This window comes from Lepidochelys kempii, chromosome 5, assembly GCF_965140285.1.
Source record: "Lepidochelys kempii isolate rLepKem1 chromosome 5, rLepKem1.hap1, whole genome shotgun sequence".
NCBI classification, from domain to species: Eukaryota; Metazoa; Chordata; order Testudines; family Cheloniidae; genus Lepidochelys; species Lepidochelys kempii.
Window position 1 is genome coordinate 99,491,936 of NC_136384.1, and position 24,677 is coordinate 99,516,612.

The window sequence follows — 24,677 nt, forward strand, 5'->3', positions numbered from 1 at the left end:
CAAAGGAAAGTTATAGGACAAGATGAGAGGAAGGAAATAAACAGGAGAGACAAGCAAGAAGGAATAACATGGAATTGGAGGGGAAAAGGGGAGAAGAAAGGACACAGAATTGAGGGAGTGGGATAGTATGTGAGGAGAGATAGGTTAACCCACTGGTAAGATCAGGATGGAAGATCACTAAGAATGAGACAGAAGTGGGGAAAGGACAAAACAATACCATGCTACCATCTTTTGATGAAGCATCCTCCAGCCTCTCTCTTGTCGTCCTCTCTAATGTAGTTAGAATGGAAAGAGGTGAATGTATCCACCCCAATGAGATTTAAAAAACTCAGAGGTAAATGAACAAACCAAACGCTTTAATGTAAGGGTGGCTTTCCCAGGAGTGACCTGGGCATGTTCTGATAGTGCTTTGCAGTGCCACAGGGAGAGGGCCAGGTTAGATTGACATTCCCAGACTCCCATTTCCCACCAGGCAGGAGCTGGGAGTGTTGAATCATTGTTTCATATGCATCACATTTATTCTGTGAATTATTTTTTTCAGTGAATGTGAAATTAGTTATGTAAGTTTGCGTAAGGAGGAGGAGTGGGAAGCAGCAGAAATTCTCCTCCTAGAAACTCAGAACGTGGGCTGGTCACAGTGAATAATTGGTCAGTCTAATTAGCAATTAAAAGAAAGTAAGTTACATGAACATGTGTGTGGCTTTGGTGAGGGAGTCAGCTTTCTCGTGTCGTGTCTCCTGTATTCAGTGTAAACGATTCACATTATTCCCTAGAACCACACTTTCTCCTTGTTTGGCAGGATGATGTCCCTTTGCGAAGAGGAAGGAAGACCACAAAGAAACGAGAAGAAGAAGTGGACATTGATTTGGACGATCCTGAGATTAACCATTTCCCTTTCCCCTTCCATGAGCTGATGGTGTGGGCTGTGCTGATGAAGCGTCAGAAGATGGCCCTCTTCTTCTGGCAGCATGGGGAGGAGGCTATGGCTAAGGCTCTGGTGGCCTGTAAACTCTGCAAAGCCATGGCCCACGAGGCATCAGAAAATGACATGGTGGATGACATATCCCAGGAGCTGAACCACAACTCCAGGTTGATTGCCTTTCATGCATACTTTCTGGAGAGTAGCAAAGAGAGGCTGCTGAAACTGCCAGTAATCAGCTTAGGAGTGGCTTGCTTTAACTGCTAAAGATGTAGGGAAAATGCTGTCCCCTCAAAGCCAAAGGAGTGGCTTTTGGGGCGCACCTGTGCTAACAGAGCCCTTCTAAAAACTGTGCTAACAGTGCAACTTCTGAAATGGATAGAACAGGAGCCAAAAAGGTGAATGAAGCCTCTATACTGACTCTATGCTTTCCTCCATCTTGAGGCCACCAAAGCCTGAATGTGATTCTTCTGAGTCACTTTTCCCATCCCAATGAAATACAGTTCAAAATCTACTGAAGTAGTATCCAGGTGCAGGAAGTAACTAATCAGGAGATCAGACTAGATCATCATCATAATCCCTTCTGGTCTTAATCAAAGACCAACAGGAATTTGAACAATTTTTGGACACTGGTTAATAAAGTCTCCCCTTCAAGGGTACTTGACCATGAGTTCATGAACAAGCAATGGGGGCCTGGACTGCCTAACAGCAGATAGACAATGGGCTTCAAAGAGACAACAGCAAGCAGGCAGGCAGGTGGGAGCAGATGTCTGGGAGTGGAGGGTACTCAGTACTTCTAAATCAGGATATTTATTTAAGTGCCTAAGTTTAGGCGCTCAGGTTTGAAAACGTGGGCCTCCATGTTCAGCCAGCATTGCAACTGCATTTCATGGAGTGTGATGCAGCTCTTGCAGGAGCTGTCATTAACAGTGTACTTTCCGCAAAGCAGACACTGCTGGCTAATGAGAGTGCCCTCTGTTGCAGGGATTTCGGCCAGCTAGCGGTGGAGCTGTTGGACCAATCATATAAGCAGGATGAGCAGCTGGCAATGAAACTGCTGACCTATGAGCTGAAGAACTGGAGTAACGCCACGTGCCTGCAGCTCGCGGTGGCAGCCAAGCACCGAGATTTCATTGCTCACACTTGCAGCCAAATGCTGCTCACAGACATGTGGATGGGCCGGCTCCGGATGCGCAAAAATTCAGGTCTAAAGGTCAGCACTGCCTTCGTATCAATTAAGAGCAAGAGCTCTGAGGGATGGCGATGGGGCTGACACCAACTCAGCAACAGCTAGATGTACTAATAAACTAATTGCATGGTCCTGTGTTATTTATAGCGACATGACACAGTGTTCATCCCTGCTGGCCCAAATCCTGAGCACCTTACTCAGCCCTTTGTCAAAACTCTCTCCAAGATCAGCAGGACAGTTACTGGCATAGAGACTGAGCAAGGACTTCAGGATGTCTCTCTAACTGCAGGCTTCGGGATTTGGCCGTATTTTAAAAAAAAATCAATTAATAAATTAAAAGGGGGCGTGAGTGAATTTATTACTAATGAAAGGTGCTGAACTGACAACCCTGGAGAATGATCCTCAGAACAAGCAAATGGAGCAGCAGTGCAAATACCCCTGCAGTCCCGTGTCAAGCTGCCTCCTACCTGACCTGGACAGACCACCCCTAGGGGATGTGGGGGATAATTCAGTCAAGCCCATTTCACATTTAATTTCTCTAGTAAGACAGCCAGGGAGAGTGGGGTTTTCTGACAGGCATTTCTGTCCAAGAGGAACTGAGCTATAGTGCATTCACCTTCACCACAGTATTCACTAGTCAGACCAAGAATTGCCATTTTTAATTGTGTTTTGTGGTGATATTCCCTGACAGGGGCATTCCCTTGCCTGTATCAGGTTTACATGTGAAAATCGACACTTGTTCTGGCTGTTCTATTATGCTGCAAAAGCATGTGTCTGAGAAAATAATTATGAACAGCACAGATATAAATATATCATTATCCCACTGGAGCTAATGCACTATCAGTAAGAAATGAGTGTCAGTGGCTAATAAGATTCTTATCTCACTTGTGTCAGCTCTGCATGAGTACCTTTCTTTTTAAAACTAGGACTGTTCTTACATTTTGGAAACTCCTTTCTCTTAGCCATATGTTTTCTGAATCTATCTGTGCCCTGATCCCCTTGCTCTCCCTGGGGGGCCTGACCCTCTTGCAAACCTGACTTCTGAGATGTTCCAGTTGTTCATTACTCAGTAGATCTTGCTTACTGTAGTGTAGTGGATCTATCCATTTTCCCCCTCTATGCCTTGTCCTTTACAGCACGTATCTCTTCAGTCACACAGCAGACTCCTGGCCGTATCCTTTGCATGATAAGTACCTCAAGGTGATAAATTCCATTTTCCTTTCAGTTTGTCCCAACAGCAGCTCCTCCCAACTGTCCACACTCAGTTTATTGTTCACTCTATTCTGCTTTATTCCATAAACCTTTATCCTTTAACTCTCCCTCCCTGAAGCAACTCTCTTTAGGCAAAAGAGAGAACAGCATAGACTTTTTATGCACCTTAATGGATTATATGGCAGTGGGGGGGGGGGGGGGGTTGTACTTTAAAAGCAGGGCAGCTCCAGTCCAGAGACCTGGAATGACCTCTGCAATGCACTAGTAGGCACCAGTAGACAAAGCAGGAATGTTCTCCCTCATGGGATGGAAATATACACTCCCCACATATGCCAACAGGCCTACTGAATAATGTCATTGGCATTACTGAAGTTAAATTCATTGGAGATATGTATACAATGATTTTTCCATGAAATGCTGGCAAAAATCAAGCTTTGGTGTGTGTGTGTATGTGGTTACAAATGGGCCTAAACCATGGTGGGCTTGATTCCACACAACCCAGGTATAGAGTGATGCATGTATAAGCAGAAGGTAAAATTGATGTGAATCACAAGACAGCGAATACAGGAGAATATGACCTCACATTGACAGGAGCAGTGCTGCAGGGCTGCTAAGTTACAGGAGTGAATACCTAAGCACATAAGTTGCTTACTTTTAAGTCTGTCTCCTCAGACTCACTCATGCCATTGTCCTGACCTATTCTACCCTATTCTACTTGCAAGTAAGGGAGCACAGGGAACTTACTAAACCCTGATCTACATAACTACATTTCGTTGACCTAGCTGTGTCAAAAATATCACACCCCTTCCCCACATAGCTAAGTCAACAACCTCCCTAGTGTAGATGTAACTATGCCAACAGAAGAATGCTTTCGTTGGCATAGCTAATGTCTTTTGGGGAGGCAGAATTACCATCCTGGCTAAACTCCTTCTGTTGGTTTATGCTGTGTCTCCACTAGTGGGCTCTGCCAGCACAGGCTCTGTACTGTAGACACTGCCTAACACTTACTGCAGGGGACTATGTCTATTGCCTAATGTTTCTTGTGTGTCACATGAACACTGGAACACTCTACTGTGCAATGTGCAAGACTTTTCAGGTTCAAGGTTCAATGCTTTTGTGGGTCCGCCTACTACGTAGTATGGTAATATTTTGTAGTGTTCTAGCTTGTAACAATATGTATGAGATGAGCAGTTTAGGGATAAATAAATTATTCAGTACAATGAGTTAGCCATATAACTTCTATTAACATTGCAAGTCATGCTATGCTTAGTTTCCCCACAGTCCTCTGAAAACATAATTTCAAATGACAGATTTCCAGGTGCCATTGAAACTTACACACTGGAATGTTTGATTTCCAGATTCCCCAAGGGGCTTGTTCCATTTGATACTAAGATACCACCATAATCATAACCTGTTAATTGAGATTATTATTATTATTATCATTATTATTGCTTTAGGTAATTCTAGGAATTCTACTTCCTCCTTCAATTCTCAGCTTGGAGTTCAAGAACAAAGACGACATGCCTTACATGTCTCAGGCCCATGAGATCCATCTACAAGAGAAGGAGCCAGAGGAACCAGAAAAACCAGTAAAGGAAAAGGAAGAGGAGGACATGGAACTCACAGTAAGAGCAAACAATACAAAAGCCAGCCTAAATGCTGTCAATTTACTATTCCCACCTCTACAGGGACTGCAGACTAGAATGTCCAAGTTTAGTGAATAAACGCTTCCAAAAATCCTCTTTCCTCAGCGGGACTCAGTACTTATGTTACAATGCTGAATCACCAAATTTGCCTCTTTGAGTTCTGGTGTTGCCTCAGTGCATGACAATACTGCATCATCACGTTGTGATGTGACGTCATGTATTGACCAACGGCAACGTGGCATTGTCTGAAATAAATGTAACAGACTTGCAGGATTCAGAACACACCCAAGAATGTCAGGATGAGTGGCCTGGATGAGACTGAGCACTTGTCTTTCGTGTGTTCAGAAGGCAGGGAGAATGGAAGTTCCCAAAGCTTGGATGGAGACTGGAGGTTTTTTCCTTTTTATCTGTTCTCATTCAGCAGAAATTAGTGTGCTGGTATGTCTACTGCTATGATATGGAAATCTGTCTAATCAGAATTTCACCTCTTTGAATCCCTCACTCAACCCTTTCTCACATTGGTAATTACTTACTAGTATACATGTGGAAGTACTTAGAAAGGATTGCACATTCTAGCCCTGAGTAATAACAGGAGTTCGGTGGGGAGGTTACATTTGATTGTGTTCTTCTGTTTTTTTTATAATGAATATTTTATTTGCTTCATTTAAAATGTTAGAATTGCACAATGTAACCCTGAATGAATAATTTATACCACAAAAGGACCCAAACAGTTGAAATTCCGATGATTAGACAAATCTCCACAGTTTCTTGTTTGTATCAAGCTTCATGAGCATTTTTTATTTGGCCAAGGTAGGGGGAAAATTGCAAATCCCATCATCAGAGAGCTTTGAAGGGCTTTAAACCCACCCTAGTCCTCCAGGGCCAAGATGCAACTGAGACACATCAGTAAAAAAAGAAAAGGGTTCTTTCTGGTTAATTTTTTTAAAAAACAGCCTATTTCCCACAGGCAAACAGCAGGCGCTGCCCCCAGGACCCAGTCTGCAGGCAGGCAGAAGGACCTGCCTACAGGACCCAATATGCAGGCAAGCGGAAGAACCGGTCCACAAGACCTGCCTACAGGACCTATTTGCAGGCAAGAACCTGGCCATTGGAAAAGACCAGATGCCAGCATAGCATTTGATGGGCTGTTTTCCACTCATTAGCTATTAATTACAATTAATTATTGCTGGCTTCTGCTCAATTCATGAAGTGCTTATTCAAATCCAATAAGCGCTTCACACAGTGCCATGTTGATGGCATTGGGTAAAAATATGGCGATGAGGTAAATACCATGATCTCTCTGTGAACATCCCGGCTCTCTGTTTCTTGTCTCCAATACTACATTTCCCTTTAAAAACCTTCTGATTCCCACTACAAAAGCACTATATGCTGAATGATATATTCTTGTTTCCAGGCCTTAGGATTTAAGCTTTCCTTCCTCTCTCCTCTCAGCCTTCTGATAGTCCTATGGCTCTCTCCTTTGACTGACCCCGCCCCCCTACTCCCTGATATGCAGCACACACACCACTGATAACCCAGTTCAGGGAGAATGACTACAGCCTTCTCTACAAAAAGCAGGAGCAGGGGGACCTAGCTGATCGCATGGAGTCCAGCAGCTCTTGTAATATGGTCTTGGGCCCTCTGCTGCGGAATTCAAATGTTTTTTATATGTCCTTGAGTTGTGAGCTATAGAACACCCAACTAATTAATTTTGCATCAGTCAACAGCAGGGAAGCTGCTGGGCCCCACAGTGGAGATGTAGGAGATTTGCAGAGAATGGGACCTTTCTGGATAATAGTTTCAGAAGAAAGACGACATCCGTGTCATGAGGCTGTTATAGTTAGTCCTTTCCCAGGCTTGACAAGAAGTGACATTTTTTAATTATAAAAAATAGTTTGGTTTCAATTTTGGGTGAAAGTTATGCATTGGTTCTTATTTTATCTGAACTGCTTAACCCCTGGGACAGGAGGACCCCAGAAAGATTACTCAAAAAGCTCTTTCATGAAGACCTTTTTTTGATCACACTTGATATTTAGGGTACATTTTAAACAGTCTGAGAGTTAATAAATTATTAATAGATGTTTTCATAAACCGGTTAATTGTTATAGAGACCAACAATTTGCTTGTAACCATAATTTGTAACCATCTACAGTCTTATCACTGTCCATAACACACACTACTCAGGTTTGTAGAGTGCTTATAATGTCTATTAATTCTTTATAAGTGTATCTTGAATATAAAGTTGCCCTCCTTTTTTTAAATGGCTAGTAGTCCAACTCTGTGAATTGATTATTATAGAATAGGGTGTGTTCTATGTTTTCTGTGCTGCCCCAGAAGACGGGGGGGACTTTACCACCACCCTGTGGTGCACGAAAAGGATTGTGTTACAGCCTTGGCTTACACTTATGCAAAATGGGTGTAAATCGCTACCATTCTGATCTGATAGCATTTTCCACCCAATTTGCACTCGTTCTGCACAAGAGTAAATGACCACACAAAGTGCAAAAGCAGGGAAATAAAGCCAATGTGTGTGACTCGGCATGTGTTTACACTGCTTTTTAACAGCTTTTTGTTTGGTAGTACCCAGAGGGACAGTTATATCAGGAGAGGGGAATTGAGGGCTTGTCCACATGGTGCAGCAGTGCACAATACAGGAGTGTTATTTCTAAAGTACACTAATGTGTTGCACCCTGCTGGTGTGCACTAAAGGTTCCCTACTGTGCTTTAATGTAGTGTCATTTGAAATAGTATTTCATTAGGGAACCTTTAGTATGCATCTGCAGGGTCCACACAGATCAATTAATGTGCCTAAGAAATCACACCCTCATAGTGTCCATTACCCTAGCCAATAGACAAGCCCTAAGTTATCACCCATAGTATGCTGAATTTATACATTGTAAATTACTTGTTACTCACTTTTGCTTTTTAAATTTCTAACAGGTGCATGGGAGTGCCAGGCACAAACCCCATTAACACTTTGGTGATAGGCAACAGGATTTCCTGATATAACATGCCCACAAGAACACATTTGCTAGAGCTCCTCTTTCATCATTGCAACCCCAGCACCAAAAGGGTTAACAAGTTGTCACGGTTCCTCCCCCACTCTGAACTCTAGGGTACAGATGTGGGGACCTGCATGAAAAACCTCCTAAGCTTATCTTTACCAGCTTAGGTCAAAACTTCCCCAAGGTACAAAATATTACCCCCGTTATCCTTGGACTGGCCGCTACCACCACCAAACTAATACTGGTTACTGGGGAAGAGCTGTTTGGACGCGTCCTTCCCCCCAAAATACTTCCCAAAACCTTGCACCCCACTTCCTGGACAAGGTTTGGTAAAAAGCCTCACCAATTTGCCTAGGTGACTACAGACCCAGACCCTTGGATCTTAAGAACAATGAACAATCCTCCCAACACTTGCACCCCCCCTTTCCTGGGAAATGTTGGATAAAAAGCCTCACCAATTTGCATAGGTGACCACAGACCCAAACCCTTGGATCTGAGAACAATGAAAAAGCATTCAGTGTTTTACAAGAAGACTTTTAATAAAAAATAGAAGTAAATAGAAATAAAGAAATCCCCCCTGTAAAATCAGGATGGTAGATATCTTACAGGGTAATTAGATTCAAAAACATAGAGAACCCCTCTAGGCAAAACCTTAAGTTACAAAAAAGATACACAGACAGAAATAGTTATTCTATTCAGCACAATTCTTTTCTCAGCCATTTAAAGAAATCATAATCTAACACATACCTAGCTAGATTACTTACTAAAAGTTCTAAGACTCCATTCCTGTTCTGTCCCCGGCCAAGACGACTACAGACAGACACACAAACCCCTTTGTTTCTCTCCCTCCTCCCAGCTTTTGAAAGTATCTTGTCTCCTCATTGGTCATTTTGGTCAGGTGCCAGCGAGGTTACCTTTAGCTTCTTAACCCTTTACAGGTGAGAGGAGCTTTCCCCTGGCCAGGAGGGATTTCAAAGGGGTTTACCCTTCCCTTTATATTTATGACACGCCCCCCAAATCTCAGCTAGGGTGAAACACTGGCTGGGATTTCTTCCTGGAGCTCTAGGAAAACAGAGTTAATAAGACACATGCATCTCTAAATATACTACCAAGTACATAAAGACTAACAATATTTTCCACATCTCAAGGACGATTTTAACCAGTTGATTCTGGGAAACTTTCACGGGAGAGTGCATCAGCCACTTTGTTAGAAGCTCCTGAGATGTGTTGGATGTCGAAATCAAAATCTTGGAGAGCTAAACTCCACCGAAGAAGTTTTCTGTTAGTTTCTTTGACGGTGTGAAGCCACTTTAGTGCAGCATGGTCGGTTTGCAGGTGGAAACGCCGTCCCCAAACATATGGGCGTAGCTTTTCCAGAGCGTAGACAATGGCATAACATTCTTTTTCAGTGACTGACCAGTTGCTTTCCCTCTCAGACAGTTTTTTGCTGAGAAACACTACAGGGTGGAATTCTTGATCAGGTCCTTTCTGCATTAAAACTGCTCCCACACCACACTCGGATGCATCTGTGGTTACTAGGAACGGTTTGTCAAAGTCTGGGGCCCTTAGTACAGGGTGAGACATGAGTGTCGCTTTAAGCTTGTTAAAGGCCTTCTGACACTTTCCGGTCCACTGAACAGCATTTGGCTGTTTCTTTTTGGTTAGGTCTGTCAGTGGGGCAGCGATTTGGCTGTAGTGCGGTACAAATCGTCTGTAATAACCGGCCAAGCCTAAGAAGGATTGAACCTGTTTCTTTGACTTTGGGACAGGCCACTTTTGGATAGCATCCACTTTGGCCTGTAGGGGGCTGATAGTTCCTTGACCCACCTGGTGTCCAAGGTAAGTCACTCTGTTTAGGCCTATTTGACACTTCTTAGCCTTAACAGTTAGTCCTGCCTCCCTTATGCGCTCAAGGACTTTTTGTAGATGTTCCAGGTGGTCTGCCCAGGAATCCGAAAATATGGCCACATCGTCAAGGTAGGCGACTGCATATTCTCCTAATCCCGCTAGGAGACCATCTACAAGTCTTTGGAAAGTGGCGGGTGCATTTCGCAGCCCGAAAGGGAGTACATTAAATTCATACAGCCCGAGATGTGTGATGAAGGCTGACCTTTCCTTGGCAGATTCATCTAGCGGTACCTGCCAGTACCCCTTGGTTAAGTCCAAGGTAGAGATGAACTGGGCCCTTCCCAGTTTCTCTAATAGTTCATCTGTGCGTGGCATGGGATAGTTGTCTGGGCGAGTTACAGCATTTAGCTTATGGTAGTCCACGCAAAAACGTATTTCCCCATCTGGTTTGGGAACTAGAACCACTGGAGATGCCCATGCACTTTCAGAGGGGCGGATTACACCCATCTGTAACATATCCTGGATCTCCCGTTCTATAGCAGTTTTAGCTTGAGGAGACACCCGGTAAGGTTGGACCCTAATTGGGTGAGCATTACCTGTGTCAATGGAGTGGTATGCCCGTTCAGTCAGTCCTGGGGTGGCTGAGAACGTTGGCGCGTAGCTAGTGCACAGCTCCTGGATCTGCTGTCGCTGCATACGCCCAAGGGTCATGGAGAGGTTCACCTCTTCCACACCACCAGCACATTTCCCTTCGTAGTAGACACCTTCAGGCCACTCAGCGTCGTCTCCTCCCTGGGCTGTAAACTGACAAACCTTTAATTCTCTGGAATAAAAGGGCTTTAGAGAATTAATATGATACACCTTAGGCTTTCGGTTGGAGGTGGGGAATGCTATGAGATAATTAACAGCTCCCAGGCGCTCCTGGACCACGAATGGCCCTTCCCACGATGCTTCCATTTTATGGGCCTGGAGCGCCTTTAAGACCATGACCTGGTCTCCTACTTTGAAGGAACGCTCTCTGGCATGTTTATCATACCAGGCTTTTTGCTCTTTTTGAGCATCCTGTAAGTTTTCTCTAGCAAGGGCTAAAGAGGTTCGGAGGGTGGTTTGTAGGTTGGTTACAAAGTCCAGAATGTTAGTTCCTGGAGAAGGTGTAAATCCCCCCCATTGCTGCTTCACCAACTGCAATGGCCCCTTAACCTCACGGCCATATACAAGTTCAAATGGGGAAAACCCTAAACTGGGATGTGGTACAGCTCTGTAGGCAAAGAGCAACTGCTGCAATACTAGGTCCCAATCATTGGAGTGCTCATTTACGAATTTACGTATCATGGCCCCCAAAGTTCCATTAAACTTCTCCACCATGCCATTTGTTTGATGATGATAAGGAGTGGCAACCAAGTGATTTACCCCATGAGCTTCCCAAAGGTTTTTCATAGTTCCTGCCAGGAAATTAGTCCCTGCATCTGTGAGGATGTCGGAGGGCCAACCTACCCTGGCAAAAATGTCTGCTAGTGCCTGGCACACACTTTTAGCCCTGGTGTTGCTTAGAGCTACTGCTTCCGGCCATCGGGTGGCAAAATCCATGAAAGTCAGTATGTACTGCTTTCCTCTGGGTGTCTTTTTCGGAAAAGGACCCAGAATATCCACAGCTACTCGCTGAAATGGAACTTCAATGATGGGGAGTGGCTGGAGAGGAGCTTTGACCTGGTCTTGGGGTTTTCCCACTCTTTGGCACACCTCACAAGACTGGACATAGGTAGAAACATCCTTGCCCATTCCCTCCCAGTGGAATGACCCCCCCAAACGGTCTTTGGTCCTGTTCACCCCAGCATGGCCACTAGGGTGATCATGGGCTAAGCTCAAGAGCTTGGCCCGGTATTTAGTTGGAACTACCAACTGTCTCTGAGGATGCCAGTCTTCCTGGTGTCCCCCAGAAAGAGTTTCCTTGTATAAAAGTCCTCTTTCTACAACAAACCTGGATCGATTAGAAGAGCTGAGAGGCGGTGGGTTGCTCCGTGCCGCCGTCCACGCTCTCTGGAGGCTTTCATCTGCTTCCTGTTCGGTCTGGAACTGTTCCCTTGATGCTGGAGACATCAGTTCCTCATTGGATTGGGGACATAGGCTTGGTCCCTCTGGAAGCGATATAGGGGATGGAGCTGTTTCTGTTGACTGTGAACCGCTCTCCGCTGGTGCACTATGTTGGGATTCAGGCTCCGGCTGAGCCTCTTGCGTAGGGTTATCGGCTGCTGCCAGTTCAGGTTCGGTGGGGCCCTCTGGTGTTGAGGTTGCAAGTACTGGATTCAGTGCTGACACGGGGTCTGGTGTTGGTTGTTCGGCTGGTTCCGGTTCTGGGACTGGTTCCGTCTGGGTCTCTGGGACTGGATCCACTACTGCTGTTGCAGACATTGGCCTGGGGTCCAGGTCCATCACCTCTGACTGGGTCCTGATAGAAGTTTCCGGAACAGAGCTAGGCCTCACGGCTTGTTTAGCCTGGTTGCGGGTGACCATTCCCACCCTCTTGGCCTGCTTCACATGATTGGCCAAGTCTTCCCCCAACAGCATGGGGATGGGATAATTATCATAGACTGCAAAAGTCCACATTCCTGACCAGCCCTTGTACTGGACAGGCAACTTGGCTGTAGGCAAATTGAAAGAGTTGGACTTGAAGGGTTGAATCGTCACTTGGATCTCTGGGTTGATTAAATTGGGGTCCACTAAGGAAGCATGGATAGCTGACACTTGTGCTCCGGTGTCCCTCCACGCGGTGACCTTCTTCCCACCCACACTCACAGTTTCCCTCCGCTCCAAGGGTATCTGGGAGGTATCTGGGCCTGTGGACCTCTGGTGTGATTCCGGTGCAATGAACTGTAATCTGTTGGGGTTCTTGGGGCAGTTGGCCTTTACATGCCCCAGCTCGTTACATTTAAAACATCGTCCAGCTGACGGGTCACCGGGGCGAGGTGGGTTGCTGGAGAACGGGGTGGTGGGACGATAAGGGGTCTGGAGGGTTCTTTGGGAGGTAGGTGGGGCTTTGGGCGGCCCCCGGTAATAGGGTGTGGTCTGGGGTGGTCCCTTCTGGTCTCCGCTCCAACTGCGACCAGTTTTCTTCTTCTCTGCCACCTCCACCCATCTGGCTCCAATCTCTCCTGCCTCGATTACAGTTTTGGGTTTCCCATCTAGGATGTATCTTTCTATTTCCTCAGGAACACCCTCTAAGAATTGTTCCATTTGCATTAGGAAGGGCAAATTTACTGGAGATTCAACACTTGCTCCTGATATCCAGGCATCCCAATGTTTCACAATGTGGTAGGCATGTCGGGTAAATGACATGTCTGGTTTCCACCTTAGGGCTCGGAACCTCCGACGAGACTGCTCGGGTGTTATCCCCATTCTGACTCTCGCCTTGGATTTAAACAGTTCATACTTGTTCATATGTTCTTTAGGCATTTCAGCTGCCACCTCAGCTAAGGGTCCACTGAGCTGCGGCCTCAGCTCTACCATGTATTGGTCAGTAGAGATGTTGTACCCAAGGCAGGCCCTTTCGAAGTTTTCTAAGAAGGCCTCAGTATCATCACCTGCCTGGTAGGTGGGGAACTTTCTGGGATGGGAAGTGGTACCTGGAGAAGGATTGCTAGGGTTTGTTGGTATATTCTGCTGGGCCTTTATCCTCTCCATCTCCTCCACATGCTTCCTTGCCTCCATTTCCCTCTTGTGGGCAGCCTCCTGTACCTCCTTCTCCAGCCGCATGAGTTCTATCTGTCTTTCATGTTCCCTTTGTTTTTCCTCAGCCTGAAATTTGGCTAATTCCAGCTGTAGTCGAGCTGAGGATTTGGCCATTCTAACCTCTCTGTTTTTAACTAACTTTACACCCGAGGTTTAGAAATAAACAAACAAAACTTGGCTGTAAAATTTTGCTGTGCTGGAATAGAATACCTATTCTCTGATAGTGATTGTCAGCCTACAGAAAAAGACAATTCCCTTGTCTCTGCTCTGGGCCCAAATTAAAGCAAAAACCCTCCAACTACTTGGAAACCTGCTTACCCAGCCCAAAGAAGAAGAAAAAATTTCTTTTCAAACCTGTGCTCCTTGTAAAACAAAAAAAAAAAATCAAAATCCTAAAAAAAAACCTGCCACTTTTGTCTCCAGGCAAATGGGTAGAGCACACACCCCCTATTTACTTTTAGGAAGAAAAGAAAAAAAAAAAACCTCTGGGTTGGAAGACTGTGAATTTCCCTGCAGGAGTTAAGTACCCTGCCTCCAGGCAAAGAAAACCTGCAATTCACAAGATAATCCCCTTTTGTCTCTGCTTGGCCACAAAGCAGAGAGAAACCAAGCTGCTTTCAGTTTCAAAGCTGCCTTCTGGACTTCCTAAAAATTCCTTTTTAAAATCTGTATTTCTAGTTCAAAAAATCTCAACTGGATCTCAAAATGATTTCAGGTTAATCCCACCACTGTGCCACCATGTCACGGTTCCTCCCCCACTCTGAACTCTAGGGTACAGATGTGGGGACCTGCATGAAAAACCTCCTAAGCTTATCTTTACCAGCTTAGGTCAAAACTTCCCCAAGGTACAAAATATTACCCCCGTTATCCTTGGACTGGCCGCTACCACCACCAAACTAATACTGGTTACTGGGGAAGAGCTGTTTGGACGCGTCCTTCCCCCCAAAATACTTCCCAAAACCTTGCACCCCACTTCCTGGACAAGGTTTGGTAAAAAGCCTCACCAATTTGCCTAGGTGACTACAGACCCAGACCCTTGGATCTTAAGAACAATGAACAATCCTCCCAACACTTGCACCCCCCCTTTCCTGGGAAATGTTGGATAAAAAGCCTCACCAATTTGCATAGGTGACCACAGACCCAAACCCTTGGATCTGAGAACAATGAAAAAGCATTCAGTGTTTTACAAGAAGACTTTTAATAAAAAATAGAAGTAAATAGAAATAAAGAAATCCCCCCTGTAAAATCAGGATGGTAGATATCTTACAGGGTAATTAGATTCAAAAACATAGAGAACCCCTCTAGGCAAAACCTTAAGTTACAAAAAAGATACACAGACAGAAATAGTTATTCTATTCAGCACAATTCTTTTCTCAGCCATTTAAAGAAATCATAATCTAACACATACCTAGCTAGATTACTTACTAAAAGTTCTAAGACTCCATTCCTGTTCTGTCCCCGGCCAAGACGACTACAGACAGACACACAAACCCCTTTGTTTCTCTCCCTCCTCCCAGCTTTTGAAAGTATCTTGTCTCCTCATTGGTCATTTTGGTCAGGTGCCAGCGAGGTTACCTTTAGCTTCTTAACCCTTTACAGGTGAGAGGAGCTTTCCCCTGGCCAGGAGGGATTTCAAAGGGGTTTACCCTTCCCTTTATATTTATGACACAAGTCATAGGATTTGTGCATGGAACTTTCACTCACTAATCCTTAATACTTAAATTTGAAGAATTACGGGATGGGGGGAGGAGTGGCAGGAAACTAAAATCTACAGGAGTCTAACTCTTCCACGGACAATCTTATTTCTGGAACCAGATCACAGTCATTTATTCAGTATTTTCTTTGTTTAGTTCTAATTTTCCCCATCAAATAAAGAGGCTGCCCTTCTACAAGTAGTAAGAGTGCAAATAAAAGAAACACATTTGGGCTTAGGACATTCCCCACTTCAAAAAATCTCAAGTAGGTTAATTTTTTGGATATGAAATGATTCCGGCTCTTTCTGGAATTAAAAAAAAATACAATAAAACCAATACAGACTGAAACCCTAAAGCTACAAAAATTAGCTTTGAAAATTAGCTTCTCCGTGGGGTCAGCGCTGCAGTGGTACAGATGAGAGCTGTGAGATAGCAGGGCTGTTTGCCTGGTTTTTTTTTTTCTTATTCATGATAAAGACCAAGTGAACTGGGGGAAAAGAGCACAGTTGTCGAGGAAAGGTTGGCCAAAAAATGGTTCCCTCTTCATGCCAGGAAACACTGAATGGCTGTCTGTGAGGGAGATTGTTTTCCCACAACCCCTGGTCATGTTTCTGTGTCAGTGTCTGTCCTCCCTGCTGTCAGCAACTCTTAATCTGACTTGAGTAAGCTGCTGGTACTGGCCAGCAATAGGAGCAGCTGAAAATGCTAAAGGGGGCCACTGAGCTGAACTTAACACCTTTGTCTTGGCTGTGCCTTAACTCACCCCCACTCACACACTTCTGCTCACTCCCCATGACTCAGTTCAGGGTGAATATATAGGCTTGCTCACATTGCTAAACACTATGGGTGAAATTTGGCCTGGTGCAGAGAACCAGCACAAGGGATATGCATCACTTATGTCTCATGTAAAAGCCATAATTTGGGGACTTAAGTAGTGCATTAGCCGTGCTGGTCCCTTGCACAGAGCTGAATTTCACCCTAACTGCTGTACATTTCTGCACAGTGGGTGGAAACCTCTCCGTACAACTGCTGAGCAGACACTAAGGGTAAATCTTACGCAGCATTTTGGAGCGAACCTCGTAGGCCAAGTCAAAAGATGGGCTGGCGGGGATCACACTAGTGTGCCAAGAATAGCTGTGTAGGCAGAGCTTTGGAGTTTCGGCTTGGGCTTTGAAGCCCACCCCTCCCAATAAGCTCCTGCCCAAGCCACAGCTTCAAAGTGCTGTCTGCACAGTTCTTTTTAGAGTGCTAATGCAAGCCCGACTAGCCCATCACTCACCATTTTTTACATCACGCTCGCATGTTTTTCTAGAAGATCTGTTCTAGGAAGAGCTTTCCCCAAATGATATGTATGGTCTATGTTATACAAAGGTCAGACTACATAATCAGAATGGTCCCTTCAGGCCTTAAAATCTATACCTCGGTTGACTTAGGCTGGGGGGCTTGCTCCAGAATGCTGTGTAGACATATGCCCAGCACTAGTGCTTTGGCTCTGCTTATTTCTTTCAACAGTGTTCAGCAGATGCTCCAGAATTGAGCACGTAGAGCTGCAGTTAATATATATCAGTGTCTAGAAAACTGTTCTAAGTGTTCAGAAAAAGGAACTCTTGGGCACATGCAAAAGCTGGTTTTTACATGCTTACATCTCTGGGGTTTTTAGCTATTTTTGTCCTAGAAACAATGGAAGTATCCATTCCTTAGCAAGGAATAGCCACCCAATACCGTTATCACATGGCCATCATTTCCCTCTGTATTGTGGGGATGGTTGTGTATTGTGTGTGTGCACGCACACGCATGCGTGTAGGTGGATATTCAGCAAGCTATGTTCCATTTTTCCTCACTAGTTTGTAGGTACTAAAGTTTGTAAGTAGCGTGTGCGTTTCACTAAAGATGAGTTCTGAAAAGCCGAAGCTCATATTCAGTGGGATCAAAATTCTTGTTATAAAACAAATATACAGTATATACTGCTACTACTAAAAAACATATTTTAATTTGTAAGTGCACAACCCAAATGTATCTTGTTGCCGGAACAACCCTAAACATAATTACAAGGAAATAAAGCCACATGCCTAAAAATATCCCCGAACCCTGCTCACAAAATCCCCATGTCGCACTCAATAATGTACATGTAGCACACAACATAAAACTGCAAGCCAAAGGGAAAGCAAGTAATGAGGATGCTGCAGATACACTGCACTGTGCATGTTGCCCTGAAGTCAGGATTACCCTGACTGACTCATGGCAAATCACAGGCAAAGTTTTACATTAGAAAATGAGATGCCACTTACACCAAACAGTCTCAGTGTAGTCTCACTGCTTCTCCTAGCTTCTACTTTCCCTTAGAAATAGACACACATGTTTGTTCACATTCACTGCTTGCAACAACACCGTGCATACTGTCCATTGACTCAGGCTTTTTTTATAATATTTTTAATGGGAAGGCTTTTCAGATTTGTTAATAACATCATGAAATTAACATCCTGGGACATTAGATTAAGCTTAATCCTGAGCAGTTTTAAAGCTGTTCGCCATCTGCAAGGTCGGGGAGGGTGGCTCTGTGGTCGATGGTTATTTTGAAATGACTGTAACATGTTTAACCTCAACATCACTATCCACAAGAATAACTAGGCAATAAAGCAGCAATAGTGAAAGAAGAAATGAACCTAAAGCAAGGTACTGAACAGGACCTTATCACATTGACTGCTGTGGGAGTACAGGAGCATTTACAGTCACATGTTTATGAAACTGTGAAGGGTTTAGAATCTGTTAAACAGTCACCCGCCCTGAAACACTGCCCGGTGCCTTAGTTAAATCTGCCAACGCCCATTTTCACCTCTCCCTCAGAACTCTTGAGCACAAGCAGGCAACAGAGCTAAAAGCCCCAGGATAGGCACTGCAGATTTGTGTAGTATCAGATATCAGTTTTCCCCTTAAGCACTCAGGAGGCAGAGGGAAGTAAGCAGACAAATGATTTTCTCAGGCAGGAAGAGCAGAAATTGTTCAGAATATCTCAAATCACATGCAAAAAGCCATCCTCTCTCGTGACCTGGGAAATAACTCTGTCCCTCAGGCAAGCTGCCTTTGGTAATGGGAAGGGTTAACAGTTTCTATTAATATTATTACATTCACTGAGTGTTTGTTGGAGATAGAGTCTGCAAGGAGTGAGTCAGTCTGCTTAGCTAAAGTGAATCCTGCTACCATTTCCCTTTGGGCACTATCCACTTCCTCCTTTTATTCTGATACTGTGTCTCACCCAAACTTCTTGTGACTTATTTTTTGGGTCTAAGTTGGGTGCCCTGTGTTAATATTTAATACCAGTTGTTTTAAACACATTTGGTAATGCCCCTAGTGTCTGGGATAGACACAATGAGCTAATGGATAAATAACTCTTCTAAGATGAGGAGGACTTGTGGCACCTTAGAGACTAACCAATTTATTTGAGCATAAGCTTTCGTGAGCTACAGCTCACTTCATCGGATGGACTGCAGTTTTAGGAGGGGGAGAAAAGACTCAGCTTCTCTCTATCCTTGAGTCCTAGATCTTTGTTCTTTTTCTATAGAGACTTACAGTTAGCAGGTATTCAGTCAAATACAAGAAACTGAGCAACCACATGGCAAATAGCAATAACTTTGAGAAAACTAACATGAATCAAATAAAGTGTAAACACTAGAAATGGCAGCAAAAACGTAGATACCTTAACAATAAGTACCCTATAAATATCTAGACAGACAGAAATAAATACATAGGTTCATGCCTTGATTGAATTGTTATTTATTCTTTAATGAGGCCAAAACATGCAGGAAAGGCTTCCCAGAAGATGTAGCCAGGTACAGTTCCTGCCCTTAAGAACTTGCATTCTAAATTATAGATATGACACCATAATGTGGGGTGTCAAACAGTCTGAAGAGTATGGGAAGAGAAAGGGTTAGGGCTGTCAATTAATTGCAGTTAATTCATGCAATTACTCAAAAAAAATTAATGGCAATTGAAAAAATTTATCGCATTTAATCACAGGTTTAATCGCACTGTTAAACAGTAGAATGCCAATTGAAATTTATTAAATATTTTGGATGTTTTTCCACATTTTCAAATATATTGATTTCAGTTACAACACAGATTACAAAGTATACAGTCCTCTATATTATTTTTATTGCAAATATTTGCACTGTAAAAATGATAAAAGAAATAGTATTTTTGAATTCATCTCATACAAGTACCGAGGTGCAATCTCTTTATCGTGAAAGTGCAATTTACAAATGTAGATTTTTTTTGTTACATGACTTCACTCAAAAACAAAACAATGTCAAACTTTAGAGCCTACAAGTCCACTCAGTCCTACTTCTTGTTCAGCTAATCGCTAAAATATAAACAAACTTGTTTTGTCTATATTTATGGGAGATACTGCTGCCTGCTTCTTATTTGCAATGTTACCTGAAAGTGAGAACAGACGTTCGCATTGCACTTTTGTAGTCATCATTGTAAGGTATTTATGTGCCAGATATGCTAAACGTTTGTATGCCCCTTCATGCTTTGGCCACCATTCCAGAGGACATGCTTCCATGCTGATGACGCTCGTTTAAAAAAAACTAATGCGTTAATTAAATTTGTGACTGAACTCCTTGTGACTGAACTCCTGCTCTGTGTTTAACCTGCATTCTGCCATATATTTCATGTTATAGCTGTCTCGGATGATAACCCAGCATGTTCGTTTTAAGAACACTTTTTCACTGCAGATTTGACAAAACACAAAGAAGGTACCAATGTGAGATTTCTAAAGAAAGCTACAGCACTCGACCCAAAATTTAAGAATCTGAAGTGCCTTCCAAGTCTGATCGGGAGCATGCTTTCAGAAGTCTTAAAAGAGCAACACTCTGATGCGGAAACTACAGAACCCGAACCACCAAAAAAGAAAATCAACTTTCTGCTGGTGGCATCTGACTCAGATGATGAAAATTAACATGCATTAGTCTGCACTGCTTTGGATCATTATCAAGCAGAACCCATCATCAGCATGGATGCATGTCCTCTGGAATGGTGGTTGAAGCATGAAGAGACATATGAATCTTTAGGACATCTGGCATGTAAATATCTTGCTACACCGGCTACAACAGTGCCATGCGAATGCCTGTTCTCACTTTCAGGTGACGTAAACAAGAAGCGGGCAGCATTATTTCCTTCAAATGTAAACAAACTTTTTGTCTGAGCAACTGGTTGAACAAGAAATAGGACTGAGTGGACTGGTAGGCTCTAAAGTTTTACATTGTTTTATTTCTGTATGCAGTTATTTTTGTACATAATTCTACATTTGTAAGTTCAACTTTCATAAGAGATTGCACTACAGTACTTGTATTAAGTGTATTGAAAAATACTACTCTTTTATTTTTACAGTGCAAATATTTATAATAAAAAATAAATATAAAGTGAGCACTGTATACTTCATGTTGTGTTGTAATTGAAATCAATATGTTTGAAAATGCAAAAAACATCCAAAAATATTTATATAAATAGTATTCTATTGTTAACAGTGCGATTCATCGCGATTAATTTTTTTACTTGCTTGACAGCCCTAGAAAGGACAAAGGTGTTACAGCAATATAATGGTTATTCAGGGAGACAGAATGTAAGAACATGAATGTTATGAATTAATATTATTATAGATTAAGGAAAGTCATCAAGAGGTTATTTAATATAGTACTGCCCCAGCAAACATCAGATATGATATATCATAAAGTTTAGGGGATTCATCCTTAGTTTACCTGCATCTTCCCAAAAGTACCTTCAAAATTTTCAGCACCAGGAAGAATGGCACAGAACTGTAATGTCATTATCCTCAGAAATACAACCTCCCATTGCAGAAAGTAAAATTCATTTTTTGACTTGACCTTCCTCGATTAGTCTACGTACACCACAAATAAACAAGAGATTGTAATGTTTGTTTTTAAATATTTAGGAATCGCTTAGCTATTATGGTGATGGGCCATATCACATTTCCAGCAAGGCACTTTAAGCACATAAATAATCCCACTAAGTCAACTAATTACGTACACGATTAAATGCCTTGATGAATCAGGATGCATGAATGAAGGAAGGACAGTGTCGTTAAAGTACAAATGCCGGGTTTGGAGAAATCATCTCTGCCATGACATCCTGTGTGACTTTAGACAAGTCACTTGACCTCTCTCTGTCTTAGTTTCCTCCTTTGTAAAATGGGGATAATAGCAATACTTGCAAGGGTGTTATAAGGCTGCATTAATTATTGTGTAAATAGTAAAATGCTTTGAAATCTTCAGAAGGAAAGTGTTATAGAAACATTAACTAAAAGCAGCAGGGCAGCACCAGCACACTTAAGTAAGGCAATAGGTATTAAAATACTTGACTTGTAGATGTCACTACATGGAGAAGTACCAAAATCTGTGCCTGTCACAACAAATTTAGGAGTGGGAACTTGCTCGCAGCATGAAAACTCTCATAAAATTCCATCTACCCTGAGCCTTTTATTCAGAGAGGAGTGAAAACAACAGAGCAGTTCTACAGTCAGTATTACAAATACAGCAGGACAGTTCTCTTTGGGTTTTTTTGGCGTTATTTCTTTAAGGAAAACAATGCCATTCTTCAGAGGTTATAAAATCATTTAAGATTCAGTGAATAGTATTTATTGTAATTATTTTCTCTCTCCAAGGTTGAGCGTGAATTTCAGACTAGCTCTGCATGTAGACAACATCTGTTGTTGTTTAGTCACCATTAGTATTGTATTTATTTCTACTGGCAGATCCTCAGCTAGTGGAAATTGTAATAGTGCCAAAGAAATCAAGTCATTGAAGTCAATGGAGCTATGGCAATTTACACTATGTGGTAGATCCTCAGCTAAAGTGTGTTCAGCATTCTGGAAAATAACCATGGAAGAAGATGCAATCCCTATAGCAAGGAGCTTACAGTCTAAAGCTGTAGAGGGGGAGGGATAGCTCAGTGGTTTGAGCATTGGCCTGCTAAACCCAGGATTGTGAGTTCAATCCTTGAGGGAGCCATTTAGGGATCTGGAACAAAAGTAAGGGACAGTACTTGGTCCTCCTGTGAAGGCAGGGGACTGGACCTTTCAAGTCCCTTCCAGTTCTATGAGGATAGGTATATCTCCATATTATAAAGCCTCATTCCTGCAATGGACTCCAATGGGCAGGCCTCTGAATCCATATTGAGATCACTGCAGGATTGTGGCCTAAGTGGGATACAGTGAACAACAGCCAGCTTCATTATTTCTAATCCAGTAACCTTCAACATCTGCTTTCCTCCTTCCTGCGTTTCCCTTCCAGTATCAACTCTCTGATCGTTTTCCTATAACAACTTATTTTCTAACCTTCTCTGCTTTGCACATAGCTACATAATAGGAAGTGACTGTCAGGAGAAGAGACGAGAAATCAATGTAGCAAAAAGCAGAAATGTCTCTCACATCTTATTCTTGTCCCAGAACCAACATATGAATGGAGCTCAGTAGTCACATTGCTATTGACAGTTCTGCTGAAGCGTGTGGCTCCTTCAGCTTATAAGGAAACAATTGGTATGATCTGAACTGGAGCTTCCCGTCCAAAAGCAGTTGTTTGCAAACAAAGTAGTTCGAATCCTGCAGCTACATGGGCCCAACAGGGATGGGTCATCTGATCCGGTCCTCATGTTCAGATGAAGATATCAGTGAATCAGTTAATGTGGCTCCTTTTGACACTTTCAAAAATAACAGTCCCCCTTGTGGGATCCAATTAAGGTGTAGTTCATAGTTCACAAGGAAATAACTACAATAGTGGCCTTTCTTGTTACAGGCAATGTTGGGCCGAGGGAATGGAGAATCATCAAGAAAGAAGGAGGAGGAAGAAGTTCACAGCGGACACAGACTGATCCCTCTCGGAAGAAAGATATACGAGTTCTACAATGCACCCATAGTTAAGTTTTGGTTCTACACGGTAAGCTATCTTTCTCATAATACAGACACTTGTAAAGAAGTCAGTGTCACTCTGTTCCGTGTATCTGTTTGTACTGGCACAAATTTTCAGAGGACCTCCATTAATACATTCACAAATGCCATTTGGGGAAGCAGACTGACATTTGCAAGTCCAACCACAGTATTTGCATACACAAATGCTGATTTACATGGACAAATGGGTGAGCCTGTAAATGTTGTAGACATATTTTTGGAAATATCTGTCTCTGAGTACTACAATAATAGAGCCAAATTCTGAAATCCACCATCAGGCGGTACTCCTATTGAATTTGTTGTTGGACTCAGTGGGAGCTTTGCCTGAGTAAGGACTCCATAACTGGCTCACAATTAATTAAAGTAGGTATCACCTACTACAGCAATGTACTTTCTTAGCTCATTTTTGTTTTGTTCGGCTAATTTTCATGATCTACCTTCTGCTGAACCCAACCCCAATTTCAGCAAATCACAAAAAAGAACTCCCTGTTTCTGGAGATGACTTTAAAAAAAAATCATGCTTTCCTGCTGAGACCTTAATGATACATATATAAGCAACACAAACAGCTCCCTGTCAACAGAGATCAAGCCATGGTGGGTAGCATATGCTAGTAACTTACTCCAACCTGGCAAGTGTCATCCGAACAAGATACTACCGAACCGTAGCTAATAGATGTTAATCAAGCTGATGAATCTAAAAACTGCTCATCAGCAGTCCAGTATCATTATGAGTATCAATGTGCATTATGCCTACCAAGAAAATTCTTTCCACTGCAAGCAAAATGAGTGTCCTGGCTTGCACTACTGTTTCAATCCTGAAATGGAAGAGGGAGATCAATACTGCATTTTCATTTAGACCTGTTTCTACTATTTTAAGTCCTGAGGGAGGTCAGGGTCACTTATTAATGGGTCTTGGCTAGATTCATCTTCCAGAGCAAAGTAAGGCTGTGAGGCCTGGCTGATTGGACTTGAATGAGAAATGCTTCAAAATGAAAAAGTGAGGGTTAGACTCACTCTGAAATTAGTCTGGCTCATTTTTTAAAAAAGTATAGCCTAAAAACTATTCAAAAGAAATCCCCAAAATCTTTGTATCCAAGGTTCAACAGGCGAGGAAAGTGTCCATGTAAACTACAATTGTCAATATGAATGGCATATAAAACTATTCCATTATTCTGTGCCCTCCTCTAATACCGTCATTCTTAATGTATATTGGAGTGGGCTAAATTCAGCATGTTGTGATTGTTACTATTGAAATGGATCTTGTATTTTTACAACACTAATGTCCACTCATTCAGTAAAGGGTCCCAATTCAACTTGGATTGGTGGGATTAGTTGCCAAGAACAGGCAAAAATCTATCTAATTGGTACATTTTAACTGAAAAAGGACATCAAGAGGATTTCAAAGGTACTGTCCCTATGTTATTTTGCGTGGAGAATAGGCCCATCCTATTTTGGAGCTGTTCTTTCAATTAGGTAGC

The 24,677-nt window shown here is 42.9% G+C and overlaps 1 protein-coding gene across 2 annotated transcripts in view; it reads left to right on the forward strand.

The window, feature by feature from the left end:
* Positions 1-24,677, forward strand: part of TRPM3 (transient receptor potential cation channel subfamily M member 3) — a 638,519-nt gene that overhangs the window by 572,978 nt on the left and 40,864 nt on the right. For both annotated transcript variants that reach the window (XM_073345157.2, XM_078852884.1), the window contains 4 exons: positions 800-1,089; positions 1,904-2,132; positions 4,778-4,945; positions 23,048-23,188. In XM_073345157.2, coding sequence (XP_073201258.2) covers positions 800-1,089; positions 1,904-2,132; positions 4,778-4,945; positions 23,048-23,188 — 828 coding nt within the window. The remainder of the gene's footprint in view (positions 1-799; positions 1,090-1,903; positions 2,133-4,777; positions 4,946-23,047; positions 23,189-24,677) is intronic.